The sequence below is a fragment of the Chanodichthys erythropterus genome, chromosome 12, assembly GCF_024489055.1.
Source record: "Chanodichthys erythropterus isolate Z2021 chromosome 12, ASM2448905v1, whole genome shotgun sequence".
NCBI lineage: Eukaryota > Metazoa > Chordata > Actinopteri > Cypriniformes > Xenocyprididae > Chanodichthys > Chanodichthys erythropterus.
In genome coordinates, this window is record NC_090232.1 from 18,244,363 (window position 1) to 18,269,658 (window position 25,296).

Here is a 25,296-nt window from a genome sequence, read left to right on the forward strand (position 1 = left end):
CACAAACTTGTTTAACATGTTAAAGTTACTAATTCTGGTAGGTGTGTATATAGGCTTAAATATGATTTTGAATGATTTTAATTATTGGATACTGTATACAGTTAAATATTTCCATTATGTTTTTGTTTTGTTTCTAGACTTCCTACTGCAGTGTTGTCACACTTACATTCATTTTAATACCACAAATGTTAGTATTTGCAGCTATTCAGACAAAACAGACAAATTGGTTTAGAAAGACAAGAAAAACAGGAAGAGGACTGACAACAGAAAGGGAAGTTTATTTTGGTTGCAAATTGCGTCATTCAATTAAACCATCATTATATTCATATACAAGACATACCACTGAAGTCTCAAAAGAGAAATTATATATATATATATATATATATATATATATATATAAGCTGGCTTGAAATGCCATTTTATGACATAAATATCGAAAGTTTTAATTTGTTTAATTTGAATGTGCATGAAATTTCCCAAATCAGCTGGACCAATGAGAAATTCTGAATGCAGGATTATAGACTTGATCATAATGGTGATTGATTTAGCATTAACATGTGCCATTTCATATTACAGAAAAACACTAATTATAAAGATACTGAAACAGACAAGAAGAAAAAAAAAAGACAATATATTACAGAACGTTCAGTAAAGACTGCAGATAGTACTTCATTGGGCACAATTGTGCATTTTGGTATAGATTATAAAACCATCAGATCTAAATAAACTTCTGTTTGTTTAGCTTGTGCCATTAAAATCTGCTGTTATATGATCTGAAATGAAACTCTCTGCTTTACAAACATAGATAATACAGATTTATAGCTATTATCTATCATATGTTCATAATTTTTTAATTTCCCATATAGTTCTTATAATATAAGATAGGAGTTCAGTTGATAACCTCTTCCATTTTCTTTTCATCTACACAAATGTCTGGATATGATATTCAAAGTTATTATTATTAAAGCATTAGTAAATGAAAAAGGTTTATCAAAAGCACTCCCATTCAAAACATCAAGCATAATATTATTTAAACAAACAGGACAGTGTTTGAACAGAAACAGACCAGGTGTAAATGAGTGCTGTCTACATTGGCTTCAGTCATAATCAGAATAAATAGTAATATTCATTGCTGACACGTACATTCATCACAACACAGTGCTCTCTGATTGGTTGGTGTAAATGGTGACCATAGCTACAAAAGAATCTCACAATATCAATGTAAAACACAACATTACAAAAGAGAAACAGATCGGTCCGACGCCTCCACAATATCGACCGTCTGCGTTATGCATGTTTCTTTTATGTGTGTACATGCAATTACCTTTGCATGCCTGCAGGAAACACAGGCAGATGATACACAATGCTCTAAAATAACAATAACCAGGTTGATCAAAATTGCAAAAACCCTGCAATAGGATCAGCTGTACTTTAGGGGCACTTCACACAGCATTTCATCTAGTGGAAATATATGTATTCATCCATATTTACAAGGACAACCATATATGCAGATACCTAGCCCAGCTCTACTACAGGTTGTCTTTGTATGAACTGAATAATGTGCATATGGCTGTTGTAGTGTAAATATGTTCAGATGTAGTGCCACTAACATAAAACATCAAAACAAAGCAAAAAAACTGAATTATGTACTTGAACTGAAAAGTTTATGAGCACACACATATGACAACAATAAATATTTTACACCAATAATGCTTATGATGGCCTCTGCTTCAGGTCAGTTAGAAGTTGAGTGTCTCTGACATCATCTTCCACCAATCCATGAGTTCCTCCTTCTCTTCCTCCTTCCTCTCTTCCAGCGACTCCAGCTCAAAATCCAGCTGAGATTGAGAACAATTGGAGACATGAGAAAAAGACATGATATTTTATGGGAAGAGGAAGAGAAAAGGGGGTCTGTGTTTACCCGTGTAGCAGGGCTGTGGGGAACAGCAACTTTCTTGACCACAGTGAGGTACCCAGGAGCAGATGCTGATACTTTGTAGTTACCAGGAGCCAACAAGCGCCAGTAATCGCCATCCTTAGCTGAAGAAAAACAAATAAGAGCGATTTACATTTGAAATTTTACTTCCAAAAGTGGCAAAAAATGGCCACAAGAGGGCAGACCTACACACACATTTTAAATAGAAACCTAACTAGGTTGTAGAGTTCATGTCATAAACGCAAAAAGTGTATTTTTTGTGATCTTTGATTATTATTATTTTTTTTTTTGTGATCTTGATTTTTTCTGCCTCTATTGCTAGCAAGACAATTAACACTTTTAATGCCCAGAAAGCTACTAAAGACATTTAAAACAGTCCATGTGACTACAGTGGTTAAATCTTAATGTTATGAAGTGATGAAAATACTTTTTGTGCGCCAAAAAAAACCCCAAAATAACGACTTTTCAACAATATCTAGTGATGGCTGATTTCAAAACAGTGCTTCGAAGCTTTAGGAATCTTTTGTTTCGAATCAGTGGTTCGGTCCGGATGGCATATCAAACTGCCAAAGTTAACTATTGGAATTTCGAAAAACTTCTGACGCCTCATTTACTGAAATCACGTGACTTTGGCGCTCCGAACCACTGACTAGAAAAAAAAGATTTGTAAAGCTTCGAAGCTTCATGAAATGGTGTTTTGAAATCGCCTATCAGTAGATATTGTTGAAAAGTTATGTTACTTTTTTGGCACACAAAATTTTTTTTTGTCGCTTTATAATATTAAGGTTGAACCACTGTACTCACATGAACTGTACTAAATAATTTGTTTTTAGTACCTTCCGGGCATCTGAAAGTTTTAATTATCTTGCTGGCAATAGAGGCCTCACTAAGCCATCGGATTTTATTAAAAATATCTTAATTTGTGTTCCGAAGATGAACGAAGGTCTTACGGTTGTAGAACGACATGAGGTTGAGTAATAAATTACATAATTTTCATTTTTGGGTGAACTAACCCTTTAAGTTACAGTATATAATAATAATAATAATAATAATGGCCTGGTTTCAGACAGGAATTAAATTAAGCCAGGATAAGGCCTTAGTTCAGTTAGGACAATAGCACTGATATATTTTTAGATATTTCAGTGCAAGTCGCTTTCAGTTACAACAGCTCAAACATGCATTTTAGTCTAGGACTAGCTTAAGCCTTGTTTGTAAAACCAGGGGTAAATGTTTTAAAGTAGCTTTACAGTATAACCAAGAAAATAAGTGTTAATGTTGCAGAATTAATCAATTATGAAACAACATCAATATCAGCAGTAAAGCAAATCTAATAGTGTCATTATTCAGTTCAGCTCAAGTCAGTTCAATGTTGCAAAATTCATCAATTATAAAACATTTATATATGTATACACACATACATAAAAAAAAGATGTAATGAAATATATAGTGTATATAGTTATAAATTCTGTTTAATGATGCTAGTGGTGCCTAGCCTTTAAATTAATATTAAATTGCTGTGTGTGTGTGTGTGTGTGTGCTTTTGTTTATATTACATTGTGGGGACCAAATGTCCCCATGATGTAATATAAACCTGAGTTCACCTACATCGTGGGGACCAGCCAGCGGTCCCCACAATGTAAATGGGTTTATAAATCATATAGAATGAGTTTTTGTGAAAAAGTAAAAGTTTGCACAGTTTCCTGTGAGGGTTAGGTTTAGGGGTAGGGGCAGGGTAGGGGGATAGAATGTACAGTTTGTTCAGTGTAAAATGCATTGAAGTCTATGGAAAGTCCCCACAATTCACAAAAACAAACATGTGTGTGTGTGTGTGTGTGTGTGTGTGTGTGTGTGTGTGTGTGTGTGTGTGTGTGTGTGTGTGTGTGTGTGTGTGTGTGTGTGTGTGTGTGTGTGTGTGTGTGTGTGTGTGTGTGTGTGTGTGTGTGTGTGTGTGTGTGTGTGTGTGTGTGTGTGTGTACCTGTGGTGATATCGTGGTCGATTCCTTCAACAGAAATAGAAGCGTTTGAGATGGGGTTCCCTTGGAGATCACGGACAAATCCTGCTACTCCTCTGTGAACCTGTGAAGGACATGAGGGATCAAAAGGGATGAAAGTACCCCCTTTTAATCTTGAATCTTGAGTCTGAGCTTTACAGAAAACAAAACAAGTCTCTCTTCCTGTCAGCACTAGGCATGTGAAAGCAAAGGATTCGGTTGTACCTGCTCTATGTAGTTGACGAGTGAGTTGCGGTTCTGGTCCCAGTACTGCTTGAGTGTGTCCTCAGGAGGAAACTTATCACAGCTCAACTCCAGAGTGATCTCAAAGCAATTACTGCTCAGATAGTTGAAGTCCTGCATGCCTGACAAAGAAAAAAAAAAAAAGAAAGATCAAGGGTTGAAAGCTAACTGTGAGTGCCATTTTTCTTGGTATTTGTTATTTTTATTTAAAAAAAAATAAAAAAATATGCACAAAAAACCCAAAGACACATTCATATGTGCTTGTTGCACATTTAATTTCAAAACTATCTGCATTAATCCCCTTTGCTGCTATAAAAGCTTCCACTCTTCCAGGAATTTGTTCCACTACAATCTGATACATGGCTGTGGGGATTTGAAAGAACATCAACATGGTCAGAAACTGGTGTTGTGTGATGCTTGCAGTTGGTGTTCCAATTTATCCCAAAGATGTTCAGGTCATGCTATCAGGCCTTCCCCAAACTGCTGCCACATATTTGAAAGCCCACAAATCTCTAAAATTTGATTGCCAGCTTTCGACATGCTATTTTCATGGCATTACTATGAATTTCCAAGTTTCCTTCCAACTAAATAAAGCTGTAAACGTATAATATACCTCCATCTTGAAATGTTTAGCCATTTAAAAACATTTGTTAGTTTCCTTTGCAAATCTGGTATTAAAGGTGATAGAGAGGATTTTTTCGTCGACTGAGAAACCAGACTGAGTTTTTGAAATGAGCGCATGCGTAAGAACAACCCCCCTCCTTCACAGCTCATTTCAAAGGAACGCCTCCCAAAACTCGTGCACGAGTGTTTACCACAGGCATTCGCTGTGTCATGTTTTTTGGATTCATTATGTCGGACTCACCGCAGGTAACTCATAATCTGCAGTTGTTACTCCTGTCTCCTGACAAAAACACTGCATGCGGCGCCTGTGGAGTGTGGAAAGTTACTGGAGCGCGCCGCGCACGTCTCTCACAAGGAATGTCACGGCAGTGATTGAAAAGCCAGAGGGCCAATCGTTGGCTGATTTTTTTAAGGCCCTACCTCATGCACAGATGATGTATATTAATTAAGTTCAGTGCACCTAATAAATAGTCTTTTATCAGTTAGTAAAGACAGTTTCAAGTAATATTGCAAAAAAGTATAAAACAAAACATCCTCTTTTGCACCTTTAAACCTTCTGCTTTTAGCCTTTTTGGAAAAAAAGACACACAGAAGACATACATTAGGCAATGTCCTGAGGATGCACATTAACCCATTGCATCATATATACGCACGCACTGATTTTGCCTAGTTAGATGTGTTCATGGGTCAACATATCTTGTTGAACCTGGAACAACATTCCTGCCTGAAATTGTAATGCTAACCATATCCCTAAACGTAAACCTAACCCTACCCATAAGTTATCCTTAAAATCAGAGGGAAATGACAGGTGAATAACACTGATGTAGTAGCACATAACCTGGTTGCAAGCCTCAAATTGACATAATACATTTTAAAGTTGTGCCTCAAATCTGATTGGTTAATTCGAATGTTGTTACAGGATCAACAAAGATGTTGATATAGGAACATGTTGCACTTGGTGAAATCAGATTCTGCCATATCTGCCGTATATACAGTGGGATCAAAATCTGGGATTTAAAAAAAATTTAATGACAAATCATTTGTATTGTATACAATTATATAATAATTAATCATTTTAACCTGGAAATTGTTAAAGGTTTACGATTTTGAAAAGTTGAAATGGAACTCTGATTTAAGATTCTGGCCTATTTCTAGGTCACTGAATAAGAGATGTAGATGTAAAATAAATGGCATTAACAATATGAACTCCTCTACAGATGTTCAGATATACAGCAAAAGTAGTACAGACACCAGATGAGTGATTTTCATAAGCTGTGCATTGTACCTCCAGGCACACTGTACCAGGCTCCTCCATTAGTGATGCCCTCTTTGAAGCTGGAGTCATCATCATTCTTGCGGCATGGCGGCCGGTTTGGGTCAGACATCACTGGGTTATAGCTGGAGTAGGCCTTAGCCAAAGTCTTAAACACCAGATCGTCTGGACTAGCACTGTATTCATGAGTAGAACCTGATGGACAAACAGAAAGGAGACAGTTCTATTATTAACACTTCATTACCCAATCAAATTTCATGATAAAAGTTACTGGTTTAATTCTATATGTCTATATGTCTACAGGTCAGAGGAAGAACATGAGGTGAGGCGAAGCAGTTCTAATAGCAGCTAACTTTATTTACAATAAGCAAAAGCGAATAATCCACAAACAAAAACGCAATTTAAAGGATTAGTTCACTTTCATATGAAAATTACCCCAAGCTTTACTCACCCTCAAGCCATCCTAGGCGTTTATGACTTTCTTCTTTCTGATGAACACAATCAGAGTTATATTTATAAATATTCTGAAGCATCCAAGGTTTATAATGGCAGTGAATGGGACCAACGAGTTTGAAGCTCGAGAAAGTGCATCCATCCATTATAAACGTACTCCACACAGCTCCGGGGGGTTAATGAAGTCCTTCTGAAGCGAAGCAATGTGTTTGTGTAAGAAAAATATCCATATTTAACAAGTTATAAAGTAAAATATCTAGCTTTCACCAGACCACCTTCTGTATTCCACTTACGAAAAAAAACGTAACTGACATTGCATTGCGTCAGTGGATGTGGATGGAGGCACTTTCTTGAGCTTCATACTCGTGACCCCTGTTCACTACCATTATAAAGCTTGAATGCTTCAGGATATTTATTAATATATCTCAGATTGTGTTCATCAGAAAGAAGAAAGTCATAAACACCTAGGATGACTTGAGGGTGAGTAAAGCTTGGGGTAATTTTCATTTTGAAAGTGAACTAATCCTTTAATGTGTCAAATGATTGTTAATATTATTGTAGCGATTATATTACAAAGATTTTCAAATGTTATTTATTTGATCAAAAATAGAGTAATATAGTCAAATATTACAATATTTGTTATTAATAATGACTGTTTTTAATATATTTTAAAATGTAATTTATTCCTGTGATGGCAAAGCTGAATTCTCAGCATCATTACTTCAGTCTTCAGTGTCACATGATCCTTCAGAAATCATTCTAATATGCTGATTTGCTGCTCAAGAAACATTACTTTTATTATTAATGTTGAAAAGAGTTGTGCTGCTTAATATTTTTGTGTAAACCATGATTACAGTATTTTCAGGATTCTTTGGTGAATAGAAAGTTCAAAAGAACAGCATTTATTTGAAATAGAATCAATGTAACAATGTAAAAGTCTTTATTGAATCTTTTGATCAATTTATTGCATCCTTGCTGAATAAAAGTATTAATTTCTTTAAAAAAAAATCTTACCACAAACTTTTGAATTATATATTATATTATGAGCTCAATTTAAGAATAATAGTATATACTGTATATTCTGTTTAAGTTTGTATGTGATTGTTGTTTTGTGTGGTTTCTCACCGCTGCGTGTCTCATCATATGGGTAGTTGGCCACCACGTCTCCTCCATGCAGATTGGCTGACAGGACAAATGGAATGTCCATAATCCAGTGAACGACAGCCTTAGTTTCTGGTGCGAGCTGTAACATACACAGGTTCATTTTACCAGTCCAAAAACCACTGATTCTGTTCCTAGATGTGTAACACTACTAATATCATGCTGCAATTTCTGACAAATAGTTGAATAAACCCTTTCAAACCTTGGTGTTTTCATCCACAGCTTTCTTCATGTTTTTCAGGAGATGGTTGTTGGCTCCTCCCTCTCTTTCGTTCATGTAGACGATGCGATCAAGATCTGGAAAGTTGCGGTTCAGATCAATCCCCTGAGCATTGCTGCGGCCCACAAACCAGTCCTTCATCTCACCAGGCTGCACAAATATATATTATAATAATGATACCATTAGCAGAATTATCACAATCATTAAAAACATGACTTAAAAAAAACAAGTTCTCTATAAAAAAAAAAAACATTCCCCAAACGTGTATGTTATTCTCACACTTTAAAAATAAATAAATAAATAATAATACTTATATAATAATAATAATATTCAGCATCATTACTCCAGCCTTCAGTGTCATACATTATCCTTCAGAACACATACACACACACACACACACACACACACACATATATATATATATATATATATATATATATATATATATATATATATATATATATATATATATATATATATATATATATATATATATATATATATATATATATATTGTTTAGCACATCTCCCAACCTGGTCAAGATAGTATTCAGCTGGTTTAGATAGATGACCAGCCGGTCTTCCAGCCGACAAGCAAAAATGTGCTCACAACCCATCTAAAACCAGCCAACAGACCAGCCTGGCCAGTTTGGGAGACCATCAAAACATCAAAACATGTGGATTTAAGTGTTTTTTTGTTTTTTTTGAAGATCTGACATAACACACTGGTGAAACAGACTGAGATACGGAGACTAAGTTTCAGACTGTGGTGTGGAGGAAATCACTTAGGTTGCTTGTCATTTTGCAGACACTACAGGAAATGCCAGAGTCTTCTAAAGTGAGTTTGGCTGAAAGAGGAAGTCTGAATACAATACAACCATTACAACTGTTTTAATGTAAATAAAAACCCTGTATCACTGACACAAGCCTTTACCCTATCTGTGACCTCTGTCATCCCCTCCGTCCTAGTCAAATCATTTTCTAGTAAAATGTTTTTTTTTGTTTTTTTTTCAATGTACAATTCCTAAAAAATATGCATCGTTTATGCTCATAGTTGCCAGGACAAGACTTTCCATCCACCTCTGAAATGATCACAAAAGCCCAGAGACGACACGTTTGCTGTGTGGTCAGCATAGAGATTTATTACAGCTGAAGCAGTAAAGCAGTGTGGTAAATCACATCCCAGTGAGGTGTTTAATAATCTCTTGGTTTCCCCTTAACAAAAGTACAGAGCCCTCATTTATAAAATATGTCAAATGTGTCTTGAAATGTCAAAGCCCACACTTGTTTGAGTACAGGCTGCAGAAGGATGTGGTAAACCACAGTAAAGTGTTATGAAATCAGCACCGCTGCAATCTGCCAAAACAACTATCTGCTAAAAGATGTTGAAGATCAGACTAGTCAACCGCTTGGTGATACCTGAAAACTCAAAATACTGTACAACCAGGGCTTACTGTAAAAGTCGCAGGACAATACATATATATTAGCAGCAGAATATTGTCATCTTTCTTTGTTTTATAGTTCTAAATATGATTGTGTCCATCAAATACCGTTTATAAAGAGATACAACTGCATTCTGCATTCTTCTCTTTTATTGTGTAAGATGTGTGTGTGTTTACCTGTGAGGCTGCTTTCTCAAAGCCATCAGGATTCATGGAGGGCATGATGTGAATGCGTGTGGAGTGGATCAGGTCGATAATGGTGTCGTTGCCCTCTTGGTACTCATTACAGAGATACTGAGCCAAATAGATGAGCAGCTCTCTGCCCACGGCCTCATTACCGTGCATGTTGCCAATGTACTTAAACTCCGGCTCACCTGTCACACAAAAAACAGACACAGTTAATGACATAACACCGTATACAAATTAACTCACACAAATAACAACTAAATGATACTTTGCCAGTTATTTTAAGCTTTATCTTAAATAAGTGAACTGTACTATTTGAGTTGCATGCTCAAAAAGTTACTAGTACACCAATACTATCTTAGCAACAGATCATATTTAGCTGTTTTTACATACATTTTATTATCCTGGTACTGGGTTAGAACGAGTAGAGAGAGTCAAACAAAGTATAGTTCTGTATAGTTTTATGTGTACACGAGGGTCAGCGTACAGCGTACAGTGTTTGTGACACAAATTTTGTTATCAGTAGAGTATGCGCGTACTGTACGCGCACCGCCGGATTTTTGTAACCACGCATACTGGTATGCGCAGATCGCTTTCCACATGGTGGCAACCTTGCCCTGGGTGCGTCAATTCAGGTAGTCAAAGAAAAACTTAACAGAACAGACCGGAACGCATGCAAGCTACAGCGATGATGGAGGCCTACATATACGAGAGATTGTGTGAAGAGTTTAGAAAGTACCCTAATTTGTACAACTCTAGCATGAAAGAATACAAAGATGTTTACATGGGTTGTAACTCATGGCGAGAGACTGCGCAAAACTGCGCATGCGTCAAATGCCTGTGTATGCGTATGAGTCAAATGAAGTATACTTTTTTTTAAGGCTATGCATTCAACTGTGCGCGTACACTAGCGTAAAAAACATATAAAATATATATAAAGTATACTCAGGCCTTTAGAGAGAAACATAAACACTGACCTTAAACTTTAACCTAAGTTCAACTGCATTACATTCAATAAATAATAACATATTGTATTTAAGAAAAATGTAAAAAGAAAAAAAAATGAGTTCAACTTATATTTTAAGCTTTTAAATTATAATATAAATTATCACATTACACTGTTGATTTCAAAAACTGAAACTAAAGCTTTTTCCTGCTTCCCAGCTAACAAAAATATGTTCTAAGAATGTTTTGCTAATGTTCCCATTAAGTAAATCTTTATTTCTTAATGTTCTCTGAATGTTCGAAATGTCCTTTTTTTAATGTTTATCCTGCATATGTGAACATTAAGGGAACATTCAATCCTTAGAAAATTTTGGGAACGTTATTTTTGAATGCTCTCTAAACATTCTGAAACAAGAAGTAACATTTAAAAACATTAAACCACCCAACAAAAAGAAAAAAAAAGTTCCATGAACAATGTATAAATAACGTCTTTGTGCTAACATTTTGAGATCTTTCTTAAAGACCAGATAACTTTGAACAAATGTTCTATTAATGTTACTGGAAGACTGTTTGTTTATAACTATGAGAGAACCTTGCCAGAACATTAGCCAAAGTTCTGAGAATGATCCCTGTTAGCATGGTTAATACAAGGATTCAAATGATCAGAAAATATTAGAAGAAAAAAACAACAACACTGCAAATCAATGCAACAAGGACACATATTTAAAATATCTACGTAATTAAAGAACATTTTAATATACTTGTCTATTTCCAAAAATAGGGCCTGAAAAATTCATTTCTACCCCAGGAGGTCAAACTAAATATTTTATGAGCTATTTTATTTTCTATTCATTTTACATGAGATGTTGGACTTCCTCTTGGTTATTTAATGTTGTCTTCTCTACCCCTTCAAAAGCAGTCCATTTAATTAGTCCATACTCAAGACATGGTCTTATTTGTTTACTTTATGACCTTTATGTCTCCCCTTGTTTATAGAGTGATTCTTGTCTAGGTTGTGGATTTACGGAGAATTATTCCTCCAGGTACACCTAGCCAGATGTCAAGATCAACACACACACACACACACACACACACACACACACACACACACACACACACACACACACACACACACACACACACACACACACACACACACACACACACACACACACACAAAGTCAGACAGAGAGAAAGAGAGAACAATAATCTGCATAACATCCATAATGCTGGAGTGACTGAACAGATGGAGTAAATAGAGAAACCATACATGACTTTTCAAATGTTTTCAGATGTCTGTAAATATTTGTGAAGACAAGTGCAGCTGAAAAATATATATGCATAAAGGTATATTCACACCAAGCACAAATATTCATTTCAAATCTATGGATCTATGTTCACAAACATTCAATCATCCTTTTTTGGCAGAGAGCAGTCTGTTGGTTTTATTCATATAATATAATGTGCATATAGTATATAAAGATAAAGGGCAGAGGTGTATTCCTGCAACAGTTTTATTTGCAAATACTGAACTCAATGCAAATATGCAGTAATAAAACAACAACTTCCCCCATACTTTATGGATTTAACACAAGTGTGACGCACAAGTCCTGAAAACTGAAGCCAAAGCATCTTGATTGCCCCCAGGTGGTTGGTCCCAGTATAGGTCATAAACCCCACCCTCTCCATGTAATTTAATGGAATGTGAGACAAACTAAATGGACCCTTCGCTAAGCCCCGCCCTCCTTAGTTTCTGTTGCTACGCCTGTCAAGCTTTCGAGCCTGGCAAGTCATTTACAGTGTGTATGCACCGGTGTCAGACTTTTTCAAGGAGCTAATTAGTCATTTTTGGTGAACAGGTGAAATGTCTGAGAGAGCAAGACAAAAGGGACTGCAGTATGCATTCGAGGGATATATCCACGACATAATATGCAACCGATTAGAAAATAATTTGATCAAAATTGAAGCTAAAGCTCCGAGCGCGAGCAGCAGCCGCCTTCAATACGAGCCCTTTATACGCTGACCATTCAAATGGGAAACACACAATTTATTGAGGAAAAGCTTTGTTCATCCACAGCAGGTTAAGTGAAATTTGTGAAAATAACCTAATAATTATAAATCAAACAGCTTATCCATAAGTCTTGTGGAATAAACACAAGACGTTAGCCTGACCACTTTGCAATGATAACATTCTCCCGCTTATAATTTTAGCACACCAGGCTAACGTTACTCCGTCTTGCCTTTAATCATTATTTCACGTTCAAATATATGTATTATGAACAAAGAACCGTCATTATTTCCAAGCAATGATGTGCTGAGTTAGCTAGCTAGCTAACCTACCTGGACTTACTGCATATGCATACATCAATATTACATCATGTTGTCATGATAAATAACACAAAATTAGACACAAGTAGTCACTAAGGCACAAACAGACTTTTTTCAGTTTTTTCGGGAGGAGATTGGAGCTTTAACTTTAATTTCTACATTTCAAGAACTGTTTATTTCACACCAACATAATGAGTTGTTTTGCAGTAAACTGTATTTAACAATGCTGCGGGAGTGTGGGCGGGGCCTTGATAGCGCACGGCTCCACACAAGATGTCAGCACCATATTGGACATTGGCGGCTTCACTTCGTACAATGGAAGAGAGTGGAGGTGCATCATCCATATTTTTTTTACAGTCTGTGATTTAACCTTAAATTCCAAAGCTGTGATTAATACTGGGTCATTCCGCTTCAACTCAATCAGAGGTCCCAGCTCAAATTTTTTATTTTGTTAATATTTTGTTCTGTACAAAGACAAACATAAATACTGATAAAAGCCAAAATATTAAATGTCACAGATGTATATTTACTGTAATCCACTACTTTGTAGAGGGGGGTCATAATGACAATTTTCACCTGAGATTTGGAGCCAATTTACAGGGGAGTAAAAATGACTTCAGAAAGATGGCAGCATCATTATTTTATTTTTACACAGAAATTGGTAGGTCTGTTAGTAAAATCGGTTGACTTTAGCCATTTTTGTTTCATTATATGCCAATGATGACAGTTCAAAAATGGCAAAAAGCACTTCTTGTGTTTGCATGCCTTTAACTCAAGAAGTATCAAAGATATCTTAATATCATTTTAGATTCTGGTTCTTAACAAAGAACCAAATCTTCATTTTAAAGGCCCTCAATGGTTCAATCCCAGAAATAGGGAGGTCTTAATGCGGCTCCATGAGTAATTGGTAAATTGTACACATTTTCAGTGGTCAAAAACCAAATGTGCATACAGCTGAGAGTTTTTTCTTTAAAGAGGAATATGTGAAGAACAAATAATGTTGAAACTAGAAATGTATCTCGTGTTTTTTTATCAACACAAATGCATAGAACATACCTGTCTGAGTGCCATAAATATTCCTTTTCCAAAGTTTGCATGCCTGTAACTCTAAAAGTATTCAAGATATCTTAATATCCTAGATCTAGAAACTTTAGTTTTGATATCTTAATTTTCAAAGCCCTATATAATTCAGTCCCATAGATATGGGGATCTCAAAGTAGCTCCATGTTCAAATGGTTGAATTTGACCCGTTTTCAGTGATCGAAAACCAAATGTGGTTCACTTTGCACACAGCTGATACTTATTTGAAGAGGAATGTCTGAAGAATAAATAATAACGTATCATGTTTCCCTCTATCAGAAGAATAGCATAAAACATAACTCTCTGAGTACTTCAATATAAATGTATATTTATGTCACAGTGCCTTGTATAATACTGTCTAGACATTTAAAAAACTAGGAATTAGTTTAGACTGCACGTACACTACCTTTCAAAAGTTCAGTCCGTAAGAGAAATTAATTTATTCAGCAAGAACCTCACACTTTTGAACAGTAGTGTATGGTCAAATATATGTGTATAAAGACACTGGATAGAGGTAGATTAAACCAACAGGTCTATTCAGTATACCTGTCTAAACCCAGTGCAAACATGGGCTCAGGTAATATCCTTGGAGCTTTCCAGAATCCTCTCTACTTTTACACAATGCCCTGACCCATTTAAACCCTCCCTAAGAATTGAACATAGGCAAACACATTTCATCCCTCAGGTAACAAAAGCACAAATAATCAGAGGCCAGGAAAGGACACAACATTTTTTCAATAGTTTTTGAGAACTATTCTGCTAGATAAGCACACGATACTGACTGTTGTGATAAAGAGCTTACAAATACACAACATGTAAACATTTTTTACCTGCCATTGCGTGGTAAACATAATATAAGCACCTTATACAGGCCATGGGCTCTGAAATAGATGTTTACATTGGACAGACCTGTTTAGAAAAGCCAAGTGAGAAAACAAAGGCATACGGTATTGAATGCACATTTGTTTGCAATGCACACAGATTGGAAGCAGATGGAAGCGCTGTTTCAATCAGCAGGGGTCCTTGCAGGCTCTGGCCTTTTTATAGCCATCTATTTCATTGCCTCCCCTGAACATCTAAATATTCTACATCGCAATTAAAGAGAAGCATGTGTGGAATATCCACAGTGTGTGTGTGTTCAGGCTTCTAAATAAGGATGTATGTCCCTGTCACATTTACAACCAGCCTTTGAAGCTCCAGCTACTTCAAAATGAAATTACTGCCAAACTCTTTCACAGATGTTAAAGTCAAAGCAAAGTATTCCCAGGCCTGTCCACAGGAAATATGCGTCTGAATGTGCTGTGTGTGTGTGTGTGTGTGTGTGTGTGTGTGTGTGTGTGCGCAAGTGTGTATATGTGTGAGTGGGTGAGAAAAAGTGAGTGAGAGTGATTGAGAGACAGAACGTTTTTTAACATATATGACAGGATGTGCTGTGTAACTTTCACTGAGTGTTTTTTTATATATATATATATATATTTTTTATATCAGCTAAGAAAGCATAAGGAATATAATAATGCAATAAATGGTGTTCCAAATTCAATTGCCCTTGACCTCGCATCTAAGATAAAATCTACTATTAAGACTAAATCAGTGAGCTACTACTTGCCATTTGTCATTCAATTTTAACTTTTAATTAACAACCTAGAGCTAAAATATATGTAAATTAAATTCAAAGGCATCAACATTTTGAACAAAGGTTGTTTTGGTATGAGTTATAACTATTTTCAAAAATATGCTGAAGTAACAGACATAACAAACATTACTAAAAAATCTGATATAGAGAAGAATTTTAATTATTGTTATATTACTATTGTTATTGTTATATTACTGAAATTTCACTTCAACCCTCTGGATGAGCATCTGCTAATATGTGTGTGTGTGTGTATATATATATATATTTATTTATATATGTTTAAACACACAAACACACACACTTGTATATGTGGTTTATGGGGACTCCATGGACATAATGGTTTTTATACAGTACAAACTGTATATTCTATCCCTCTACACTACCCCTACTCCTAATCAAAGATAAACACAAAAGGTGTGAAATCCTCCACAAGATTGTGAAGAACAAACTTCCCTTCCCTTTCTTATGAAACACAGTTACATATTTGTGTCTTGATAGCAGTGATGAAGAAATCATCTGCTGTACAGATGAGGTGAGGTGCGGGCAGGAGGGGACGGAAAACTGCTAATATATCAGCGAAACAGCCAAACAAAAAGGGTAAAATAACACATTTCAAAGCCTACAGCCTACATCACCTCTCCCTCTAAACATATTCTGTAACATCACAACCATACCCATCTCATCTTTCCACTCTTTGTATCGGTCTCTTACCTCCTTTTATTACTCTTTCTCCTTCTTCTCTTGCTACAAAGAAAATATATGTCAATAGAAAGAGAAGAACTGTAACCTCCTTTAGGACAATTCCTCAAGAACACAAACAATTGAAAACACTGGATTCTGTTTCTTGGACATAGCTTTGTGATTTGTGTATGCTTACATCACAAATCTATAACAGTCTAAGAGTATCTAAATGTAATTTAAGTGACATGGGTAAGAAATCATTTATCATCAAAGGTTTGGTAAACATGCATATCATACTTATTTGCCACTATCTGCCTCAAATAAACTTCTTGCATAAATATTCAAACTTACAAACTTATAAAACAGATCATAATTCTTTCAGTAAAAAATGTAAGATGTAAATTGGGTCTTATAGTGAAATAAATATAAATATATGAGGGTGAGTAATGATGACAGAAATTAAATTTTTGGGTGAACTAACCCTTTAAATTAATTTTAACACAATCTATATATATATATATATATATATATATATATATATATATATATATATATATATATATATATATATATACACACTACCCTTCAGGCTCCATTTATCATATCAAAAATACAATAAAAACAGTAATACTGTGAAATAATATTACAATTTAAAATAACTTTTTTCTTATTTTAATATATTTTAAAATGTAATTTATTCATTTGATGGCAAAGCTGAATTCCTTCAGAGATTCCTTCATAAATCATTCAAATATTCTGATTTGTGATCAAGAAACATTTCTTATTATTATTTCTTATTAATGTTGAAAACTGTTGTGCTGCTTAATATTGTGCAATTTGTGATATTTCTTTCAGGGTACTTTGATAAATAGAAAGTTTATAATAACAGAATCTGAAACAGATAAATCTTTATAACATTATAAATGTCTTTTTTGCCCATATTGCCCAACTGAATGCATCCTTGCTGAATTTGCATTAAATGCATTTAGATTTAATAATATTATGCACTAAAGATGTTTTATGTCACAGCAGTGATCTGGTCTTCTTTTTAATATGAATAGATAAGCATGTGTTTCGCTCAAGTAATATTTAATATACAGTTAAAAGGTAGTTCAGTCTTCTAATTGTACTGACCAAGTGCATATATATGTGATCAAAAAATTCAATAAAGATATGTTTAACAGCAAGTTTGTTTTTATTAATTATTGCTGCAGTATCAAAATGATCAAGAGCTTAATGTGTATTTTTTTCTTCCTCAGAATGAAATTTTGATTTGAATTTTATTTCACTCTAGCACAGTTTTATGTTTACTCGAACTCCTCCTCCTGCCCTTTCACGATCTCTCTCCCTTGCTGTGTTTTGGCCTGAGAGACACACATTGAGAGAACAGAGCAACCAAAGATGAGAAATGCAGTGAGTGAGCAGAAACTGCTGTCTCATCTTCATGAGAGGAAAAGAAAGAAGAAGGATTTTATTCTAATCTTTCTGATCCTCATCTGACCACACGACAACAAAAACTCACATTATCACTTTACATAACATGAAAGACTCTCTTCCTCTCTATAACCTCAAACATCACAACTGAAACCTCAGATATAAAAATTGTGTACATTTAGTTTTGATTCCATCCTCTCTTATATTATGTCCATTCGACTAAACCCATCCATCCGTGAATCCATCAATTCAATTCAGTCAGGAAATGTGTGCTCTTGACGCAAGTCTATTACCTCTTAAAGACGTAGACAAACAGTACCAGAAACGTCAGAGACATGCTAGTTTCCATGGCTATGTTGACCAAAGGAGACTATTAATGCAAGATAATTGATTCAGCACACTTCTGCAGTGGAAAAACACACATATTTCACAAATGCTCAGGCCATGTATGACATAACAACAATACCGCTGCAAAAAAAGATGGTTGTATGGGGACAGAGGGAGATTAAAATATTTTTTAAAAAAGGTTTGATTTGCAAATAGAATGTTGTACATTGTTCAAAGACTAAACTAGTTCTGTCTAATTTAACTAATGATCTCCTAAAACTGATTATGTGAACCATAAATAGAGAAGGAGAGAGAACAGATGTGGAATCCCTCTAGGATGTATAATTAATGAACTTTCGCTCACTGGAAGATACCACTTTCATCATGAACTTACACAAAGAAAGAGAGCTTTGCTTGCTTTAGTTAGGTTCTTATTTTTCTGGACAATAAATATGTACAATACTGTGGGAAAAAGGTGTAGATAGAATTAATATATGACACTTTCAATGAATATCTTTTGCAAACTAAATTAGCTGCTTTATATTCTATTCATATTTTCAAAATTCAGGGAATAGTTCACACAAAAAAATTATATTCATACATGAGGGTGAGTAAATTATGACAAAACCTAGGGTGAACTATGCATTTAAGTATTTAAATACATTTATAGCAAATTAGATGTATTAAATTATATTTAAACTATGCCAGAATGGGTACAGTTGCAAATTTAACTACCGCTTAGTAGGGACTAACGAGTTTAGTACAAATGTAGATTTGTAGTTATTGATGAACTTATAAATTGTATATATTTATACAACAGTTCTGTCTGGTTCTTGAATCTGATTGGCTGAGAGCCGTGCAATATTCTCCCAGTATCAGCACTGGTACTGTTTTATCGTTTGTATCACTCCGCTCTGCAGCTCGGCTTATAATGCTCTTATGATGTGAGACTTCAAACTTTTCAAACTTTATGAATGATTATTTTAGGTTTAAGTGGTGTGTGTAAAGGAACTGGAAGCAGGCAGAGTACAGGTGTTTCGAAAGCACTTATATAGTAGTGCCATCTGCTGTAAAAAACTAAGCTCAGATTTGATTCGAGAGAATCACGATACATCAGAAAATATCAGAATCGCTCCATATTCTTCGCATCACGAATCGAGATTCTATGTATTGTCCAAGCCCCAGTATATTTATATACATATTTCAGTCATGAAACTCTAGATGGCGCAGGCTGATGGGTCCTTAACGCAAGATGATTATAATTACAGCATTAACTACTTTGTACAAGCTGATTGGTCCATGTCACTTCTGCAGCCAATGAGCTTGTTGCTCACACATTTAAATGGCTGGTTACATTTACTATAGCAGTTTGCAGTGCGCTTCAGAGTTCCTCTAAAACCCTCCACCTTCCCCAGCTCCACCTGTATAGATCTGCTATGGGTTACTGATATATGCTATTTGTGCAGCAAAACTATGTCTTACTCGCAGCAGCGTATCTGCGTATGTATTTTTTTCCTTACAGTACCTTGTGCAACAGGATGAATGGGTTTGAGTTTGAAGAATGCACTTAACACTACAATAGATGTAAAAATTTAGAGAATGGAATGATAATTATTTGTCATCCTGTGTGAAGATACCGTTACATCTTGCGTTTCACAAATTTATATATACAGTGGGTATGGAAAGTATTCAGACCCCCTTAAATTTTTCACTCTTTGTTATATTGCAGCCATTTGCTAAAATCATTTAAGTTCATGTTTTTTCCTCATTAATGTACACACAGCACCCCATATTGACAGAAAAACACAGAATTGTTGACATTTTTGCAAATTTATTAAAAAAGAAAAACTGAAAAATCACATGGTCCTAAGTATTCAGACCCTTTGCTGTGACACTCATTTATTTAACTCAGGTGCTGTCCATTTCTTCTGATCATCCTTGAGATGGTTCTACACCTTCATTTGAGTCCAGCTGTGTTTGATTATATTGATTGGACTTGATTAGGAAAGCCACACACCTGTCTATATAAGACCTTACAGCTCACAGTGCATGTCAGAGCAAATGAGAATCATGAGGTCAAAGGGACTGCCTGAAGAGCTCAGAGACGGAATTGTGGCAAGGCACAGATCTGGCCAAGGTTACAAAAAAATTCTGCTGCACTTAAGGTTCCTAAGAGCACAGTGGCCTCCATAATCCTTAAATGGAAGACATTTGGGATGACCAGAACCCTTCCTAGAGCTGGCCATCCGGCCAAACTGAACTATCGGGGGAGAAGAGTGCTCAGGACCTTAGACTGGGTTGAAAGTTTACCTTCCAACAAGACAATGACCCTAAGCACACAGCTAAAATAACGAAGGAGTGGCTTCACAACAACTCCATGACTGTTCTTGAATGGCCCAGCCAGAGCCCTGACTTAAACCCAATTGAGCATCTCTGGAGAGACCTAAAAATGGCTGTACACCAACATTTACCATCCAACCTGACAGAACTGGAGAAGATCTGCAAGGAGGAATGGCAGAGGATCCCCAAATCCAGGTGTTAAAAACTTGTTGCATCTTTCCCAAGAAGACTCATGGCTGTATTAGATCAAAAGGGTGCTTCGACTAAATACTGATCAAAGGGTCTGAATACTTAGGACCATGTGATATTTCAGTTTTTCTTTTTTAATAAATCTGCAAAAACGTCAACAATTCTGTGTTTTTCTGTCAATATGGGGTGCTGTGTCTACATTAACGAGGAAAAAAAAAATTAACTTAAATGATTTTAGCCAATGGCTGCAATATAACAAAGAGTGAACAATTTAAGGGGGTCTGAATACTTTCCGTACCCACTGTATATATGGGGGTGGGTCATGCAATTAATAATTATAAATGATTATATTATTTTTACTACAATGAATGCAATTCAACGGATGTAAAACTATGGCTTTTTTGTATGATATTATGCTTTATCACAACAAAAACCACGGGATGTGTCTCTCTAATGCTTTAAAATGTAATGGAATACCATTGTGGAAAGTGCATAATGGAACTAAACAATACACATGATCTGTTTGAAAGGCTTGAAAGAAGACAGTGAGGCCAGATCTTATCAAAGATATTCGGCAAGCTAATGGATGAATGTGTGTATCTGATATAGGTGTTGTCACATGCTCACTCAGCAGAGCACCAGATGGCCTGTTTCTCAGAGAGTCCCAGCCCCCGTGGCAGACGGCATTGCACGCTAATTCTTCTACTCATCCTCTTCCTCATCTGACTGAGCACAGGGAAGCGCATGGCTCATGGTGCTAAGCTGATCTGTCTCCAGGGCAACAGCTATTTCTGCCCAGCCGTAACACTCAAAACTAACAGCACCCGATGCAGCGCTGCCTGACGATGGGGCCTCTCTTTGATATCCCATTCTCTCGCATCTGTACGCTGCTGCTGAGGTGCAGCTGGTTGCCCATAGCTACAGGGTGTGGGTGGTGCTGGAAACTCATCTGGTAGCAATAAAAGACTTAATGCAATGAGTCATATCTACGCAAACACACATACAGAGAGCCAACCATACTATTTAAGGAAAAGGGGCCCTACCATTAGGATAAAGGCTCTTCCTCCTACTGCTCACACTCATACACACAAAAACACAAATGAACATGTGTTCCTTTACTCTCTCTCACACACAAATATACACACACACACACACAGAACTCCACATCAGCACCAATTTGCACAAGACTGTGAATCCGCTATGCTTAGTCAACAGATAAACGATAAGTTCAATCAAAAATGAAATTTCTGTCAGTAATTACTCACCCTCATGTCATTTCACACCCGTAAGACCTTTGTTTATCTTTGGAATACAAATTAAGAATATGAGAGCTCCCTGACTCCACCATAGACAGCAATTTCACCACCACTTTCAAGGCCCAGAAAGGTAGTAAAAACATTGTTAAAATAGTCAACGTGACTATAGCGGTTCAACCTTAAAATTAACGCCGACTCATTATCGGCCGACCCTGCTCACGTGTGCACCATGACGCATGCGTGTGATTCTGATGCAGGAGCCAGCCAATAATGAGCCAGCGTTCTGACGTAGAACCCGGAAGCACTGCACTGTGTTTACTACACCAACAGCTTAGGAGACTAAAAGGGAAGACAAATAAATTGTTGAATAAAGTCATTGTTTTTGTTTTTTTGCGCACAAAAAATAATCTGGTCACTTCATAACATTAAGGTTGAACCACTGTAGCCACATGGACTATTTTAATGAGGTCTTTACAACCTTTCTGGGCCTTGAAATTTGTTATGACATTGCTGTGTATTGGGAGGTCAGAAAGCTCACAGATTTCATCAAAAATATCTTAATTTGTGTTCCGAAGATGAACGAAGGTCTTACAGGTTTGGAACAACATGAGGGTGAGAAAATAATGACAGAAAAATCATTTTTAGGTGAACTAACCCTTTAATGTGTCAGTAATAGAAATCAAATCCACGGCTTATTCAAAATACATATATAAATAAATACATGTCCAGAGACCACAGCTGAAAATGAGCTGTAATAGCTAAACTGGCATATACAGAAATGCTGGTTACTTTACAATAAGGTTAAATTAGTTAATACTTTCAGTATCAAAACAATGAACAATTTTCCAGCATTTATTAATCTATTATTATTAATTGACAATTAATTATAATAGACTATTATTACAATTTTATTATTATTATGTGTTTCTAATTGTATAATATTTTTATTTATTAAAGAGATTTATATTTATTTATGATAATATTTATGATTTTTTCATTAATTCATTCAACTTGAAATGTTAATAATATATTAGTAGGCTATAATGTAGAAATTAACATTAAACTGCTTTAACAGTATTGTTCATTGTTAGCTATCCAACTCATTAGGCCTAACTAATGTTAATAAACAACTTTAACCAGAATAAAGTAAAATATAGGGTAAAGGTGGGTGCTTGTTTTAGCTATTTAAGTTAGAAGATCTCTGAGGAAATTGCTGATAAAGAGATAATAACACTTTAATAACACTGTAATAACACTTTAGTCTGAGTCTTGGTAAACAAGTACTGGAACCAGAAATTATCATAAAATTAACACTCCTAAACTCCTCAATATGAGGTGTTCAGTAATTAGTTTAATCCATCAGCCTAATTCCGGACTGTAAATGGAAAAGATCCAAAACCCAAATAGAGCACACTAAATGAACTAATTAGTATACACAACTTCGGATCAAGGATTTAAAACCATATTAGCCTACACAGGCCTACACAACACAAACTAAAAGAAAATAAGAATATTACTTTAATGTTTAAGCCTGTATTGCTCAAACCTTAATTACCTGTGCAATAATTAAGAAAATGACAGTGTAAGCCTACAATAAAGTTCTGCATGTGCACAGCAAAAAATACTGATTTTAATCCAAGACTCTCTAGAATCTGTTTGGTCAATAGCTACATTCAGCAATTAGACATTTCTTAATAATGACTGTTGTCCAAGGCACTGTGTTCCCCTCCTCTGGACAACCCCCTTCATTGTTGAAAACAATAAACAATATAAACGATATATAATCATCAATATGTGTATTTGTTTATTTATTTGGTAGAAGCCATGCAATAAGCTTTGTAACTGAGTCTATAATTGATCTGCAATTACAGATTCATTCAACAACCTTCGCAAAATGGCGTCCACGCGCACAGTGAGCTGCTGTCATCACATCTCTGTGAGCGCGCAGACACACCAAAGCGCACCTGCGCGTCACAGCGAGCAGAGATAGACATTCATGCGATGATTTATGAAACCCTGCAAAATTATTGAATGAGACAGTGCGAAAATGCAAAATAGTCTCTAATGCAGTCCCTGTTAAATTTCAATATTAAAGACATTTTAGCTTTTTAAATTTAAAATCATAAATTTCAATGGCCACTCAGAGGTTGTTTTCGCCTCATTTATGAACCTTTCATACACTTACACTGAGATGTGCTCATTTTAAGAATATAATTTGTCGTCTGCAAGAGGTTAAAACGTACTTTTAAAGCAATGGGGGATTTAATTGGAAAGGTGAGGGTGACTGTCATCTGAGAATCCCCTTTATTGATTTGTTATTGATCCATGGCCTGGTCTAATTTCATGTAGAATGGATAAACATGGCACACAAAGGGAAATGCTTGCTTATGCTGCTCTATAGAGCTTCATTAGTTAATGCTCTTCCTTTATTATAATCTGGCATAATTAATGATCATCTCTCACCAGGCTCATGGATGCCAGGGTTGTCGCTCATCTCCAGCACGAGCAGCTCTCGGCCCTCGTAACTCTCCCCCACCGTGTAGATGCGGGTAATGGAGGGGCACTGCAGCCACACGGACACCAGCGCTTTCCGCATCTCCTCATATCGGTGGTACTCAAACGAGATACCTCCGTCTCCCGCAGCATCCCCGCCCGAGGCCAGGGCCAGCATCAGCAAAGCCCCGCAAAACACCGCCGCCGTCATCACTCCGGTCTCTCGAAACACTCGACACTTCTCTCTCTTCACGTATTTTTATTCTGTCTTTCTTAGCACTGCTGTCCGTCTTTCTTTTCTTCCCTGTCTGTTTCTTTCTTTCTGTTTTTCTGTGTCGTGCCCCGTATGGAACTGCAGAACTGATGCGTGAGCGCGAGTCCTGACTACCTGTTTAGCCGCGGGGGCGCGCGTGAGATAGGACGTGCAGTGTGAAGCTGCTGAAAGCTCAAGATTACACACGAGAAATGGGTGAACGCGCACGGTGCTACCCCTGCAGGGGCGTGGCTTATATAATGACGAATGATCTTACTGTATTCTATAAAGTAGCTATCCAATCGTCATATTTAAGTAAAAGTAGATACTTTTATGGATATTGACTCAATATTAGTATTAGAATAACTACAATATACGCATTAAAGTAACTGATATATCAAAACAAGTGCAGGTGAATTTTATAAATAATGGCACAGCTGATTGTAGTTGAGTAGAGTTGATGGAGTCTTTGTTAATACATTTAATATTAACATTTACAAACGTTAAAAGGATTGATGTTAGCAAAAAAAAAAACAAAAAAAAAAACAAACAACAACAACAACAAAACTGTCATTCACTCATTTTCATGTTGTAACGAATCTGTATTAAAGGGTTAGTTCACTCAAAAATGAAAATTCTGTCATGTAGCCTATTACTCACCCTCATGCCGTTCCACACCCGTAAGACCTTCTTCGGAACACAAATTAAGATATTTTAGTTGAAATCGGATGGCTCCGTGAGGCCTGCATAGGGAGCAATGACCTTTCCTCTCTTAAGATCCATTAATGTACTAAAAACATGTTTAAAT

The 25,296-nt window shown here is 36.0% G+C and overlaps 1 protein-coding gene across 1 annotated transcript; it reads right to left on the reverse strand.

Annotated features, from left to right (window-relative positions):
• Positions 1-280: 280 nt before the first annotated feature.
• cpe (carboxypeptidase E) lies at positions 281-24,678 on the reverse strand. The gene is made up of 9 exons (XM_067403394.1): positions 24,206-24,678; positions 9,521-9,717; positions 7,884-8,051; positions 7,646-7,763; positions 6,080-6,262; positions 4,153-4,292; positions 3,913-4,012; positions 1,922-2,040; positions 281-1,838 (listed from the first exon to the last, which is right to left on the reverse strand). The coding sequence occupies exons 1-9, from the start codon at positions 24,444-24,446 to the stop codon at positions 1,740-1,742; spliced, it is 1,365 nt and encodes a 454-aa protein (XP_067259495.1). The 5' UTR covers positions 24,447-24,678; the 3' UTR covers positions 281-1,739.
• Positions 24,679-25,296: the final 618 nt, after the last annotated feature.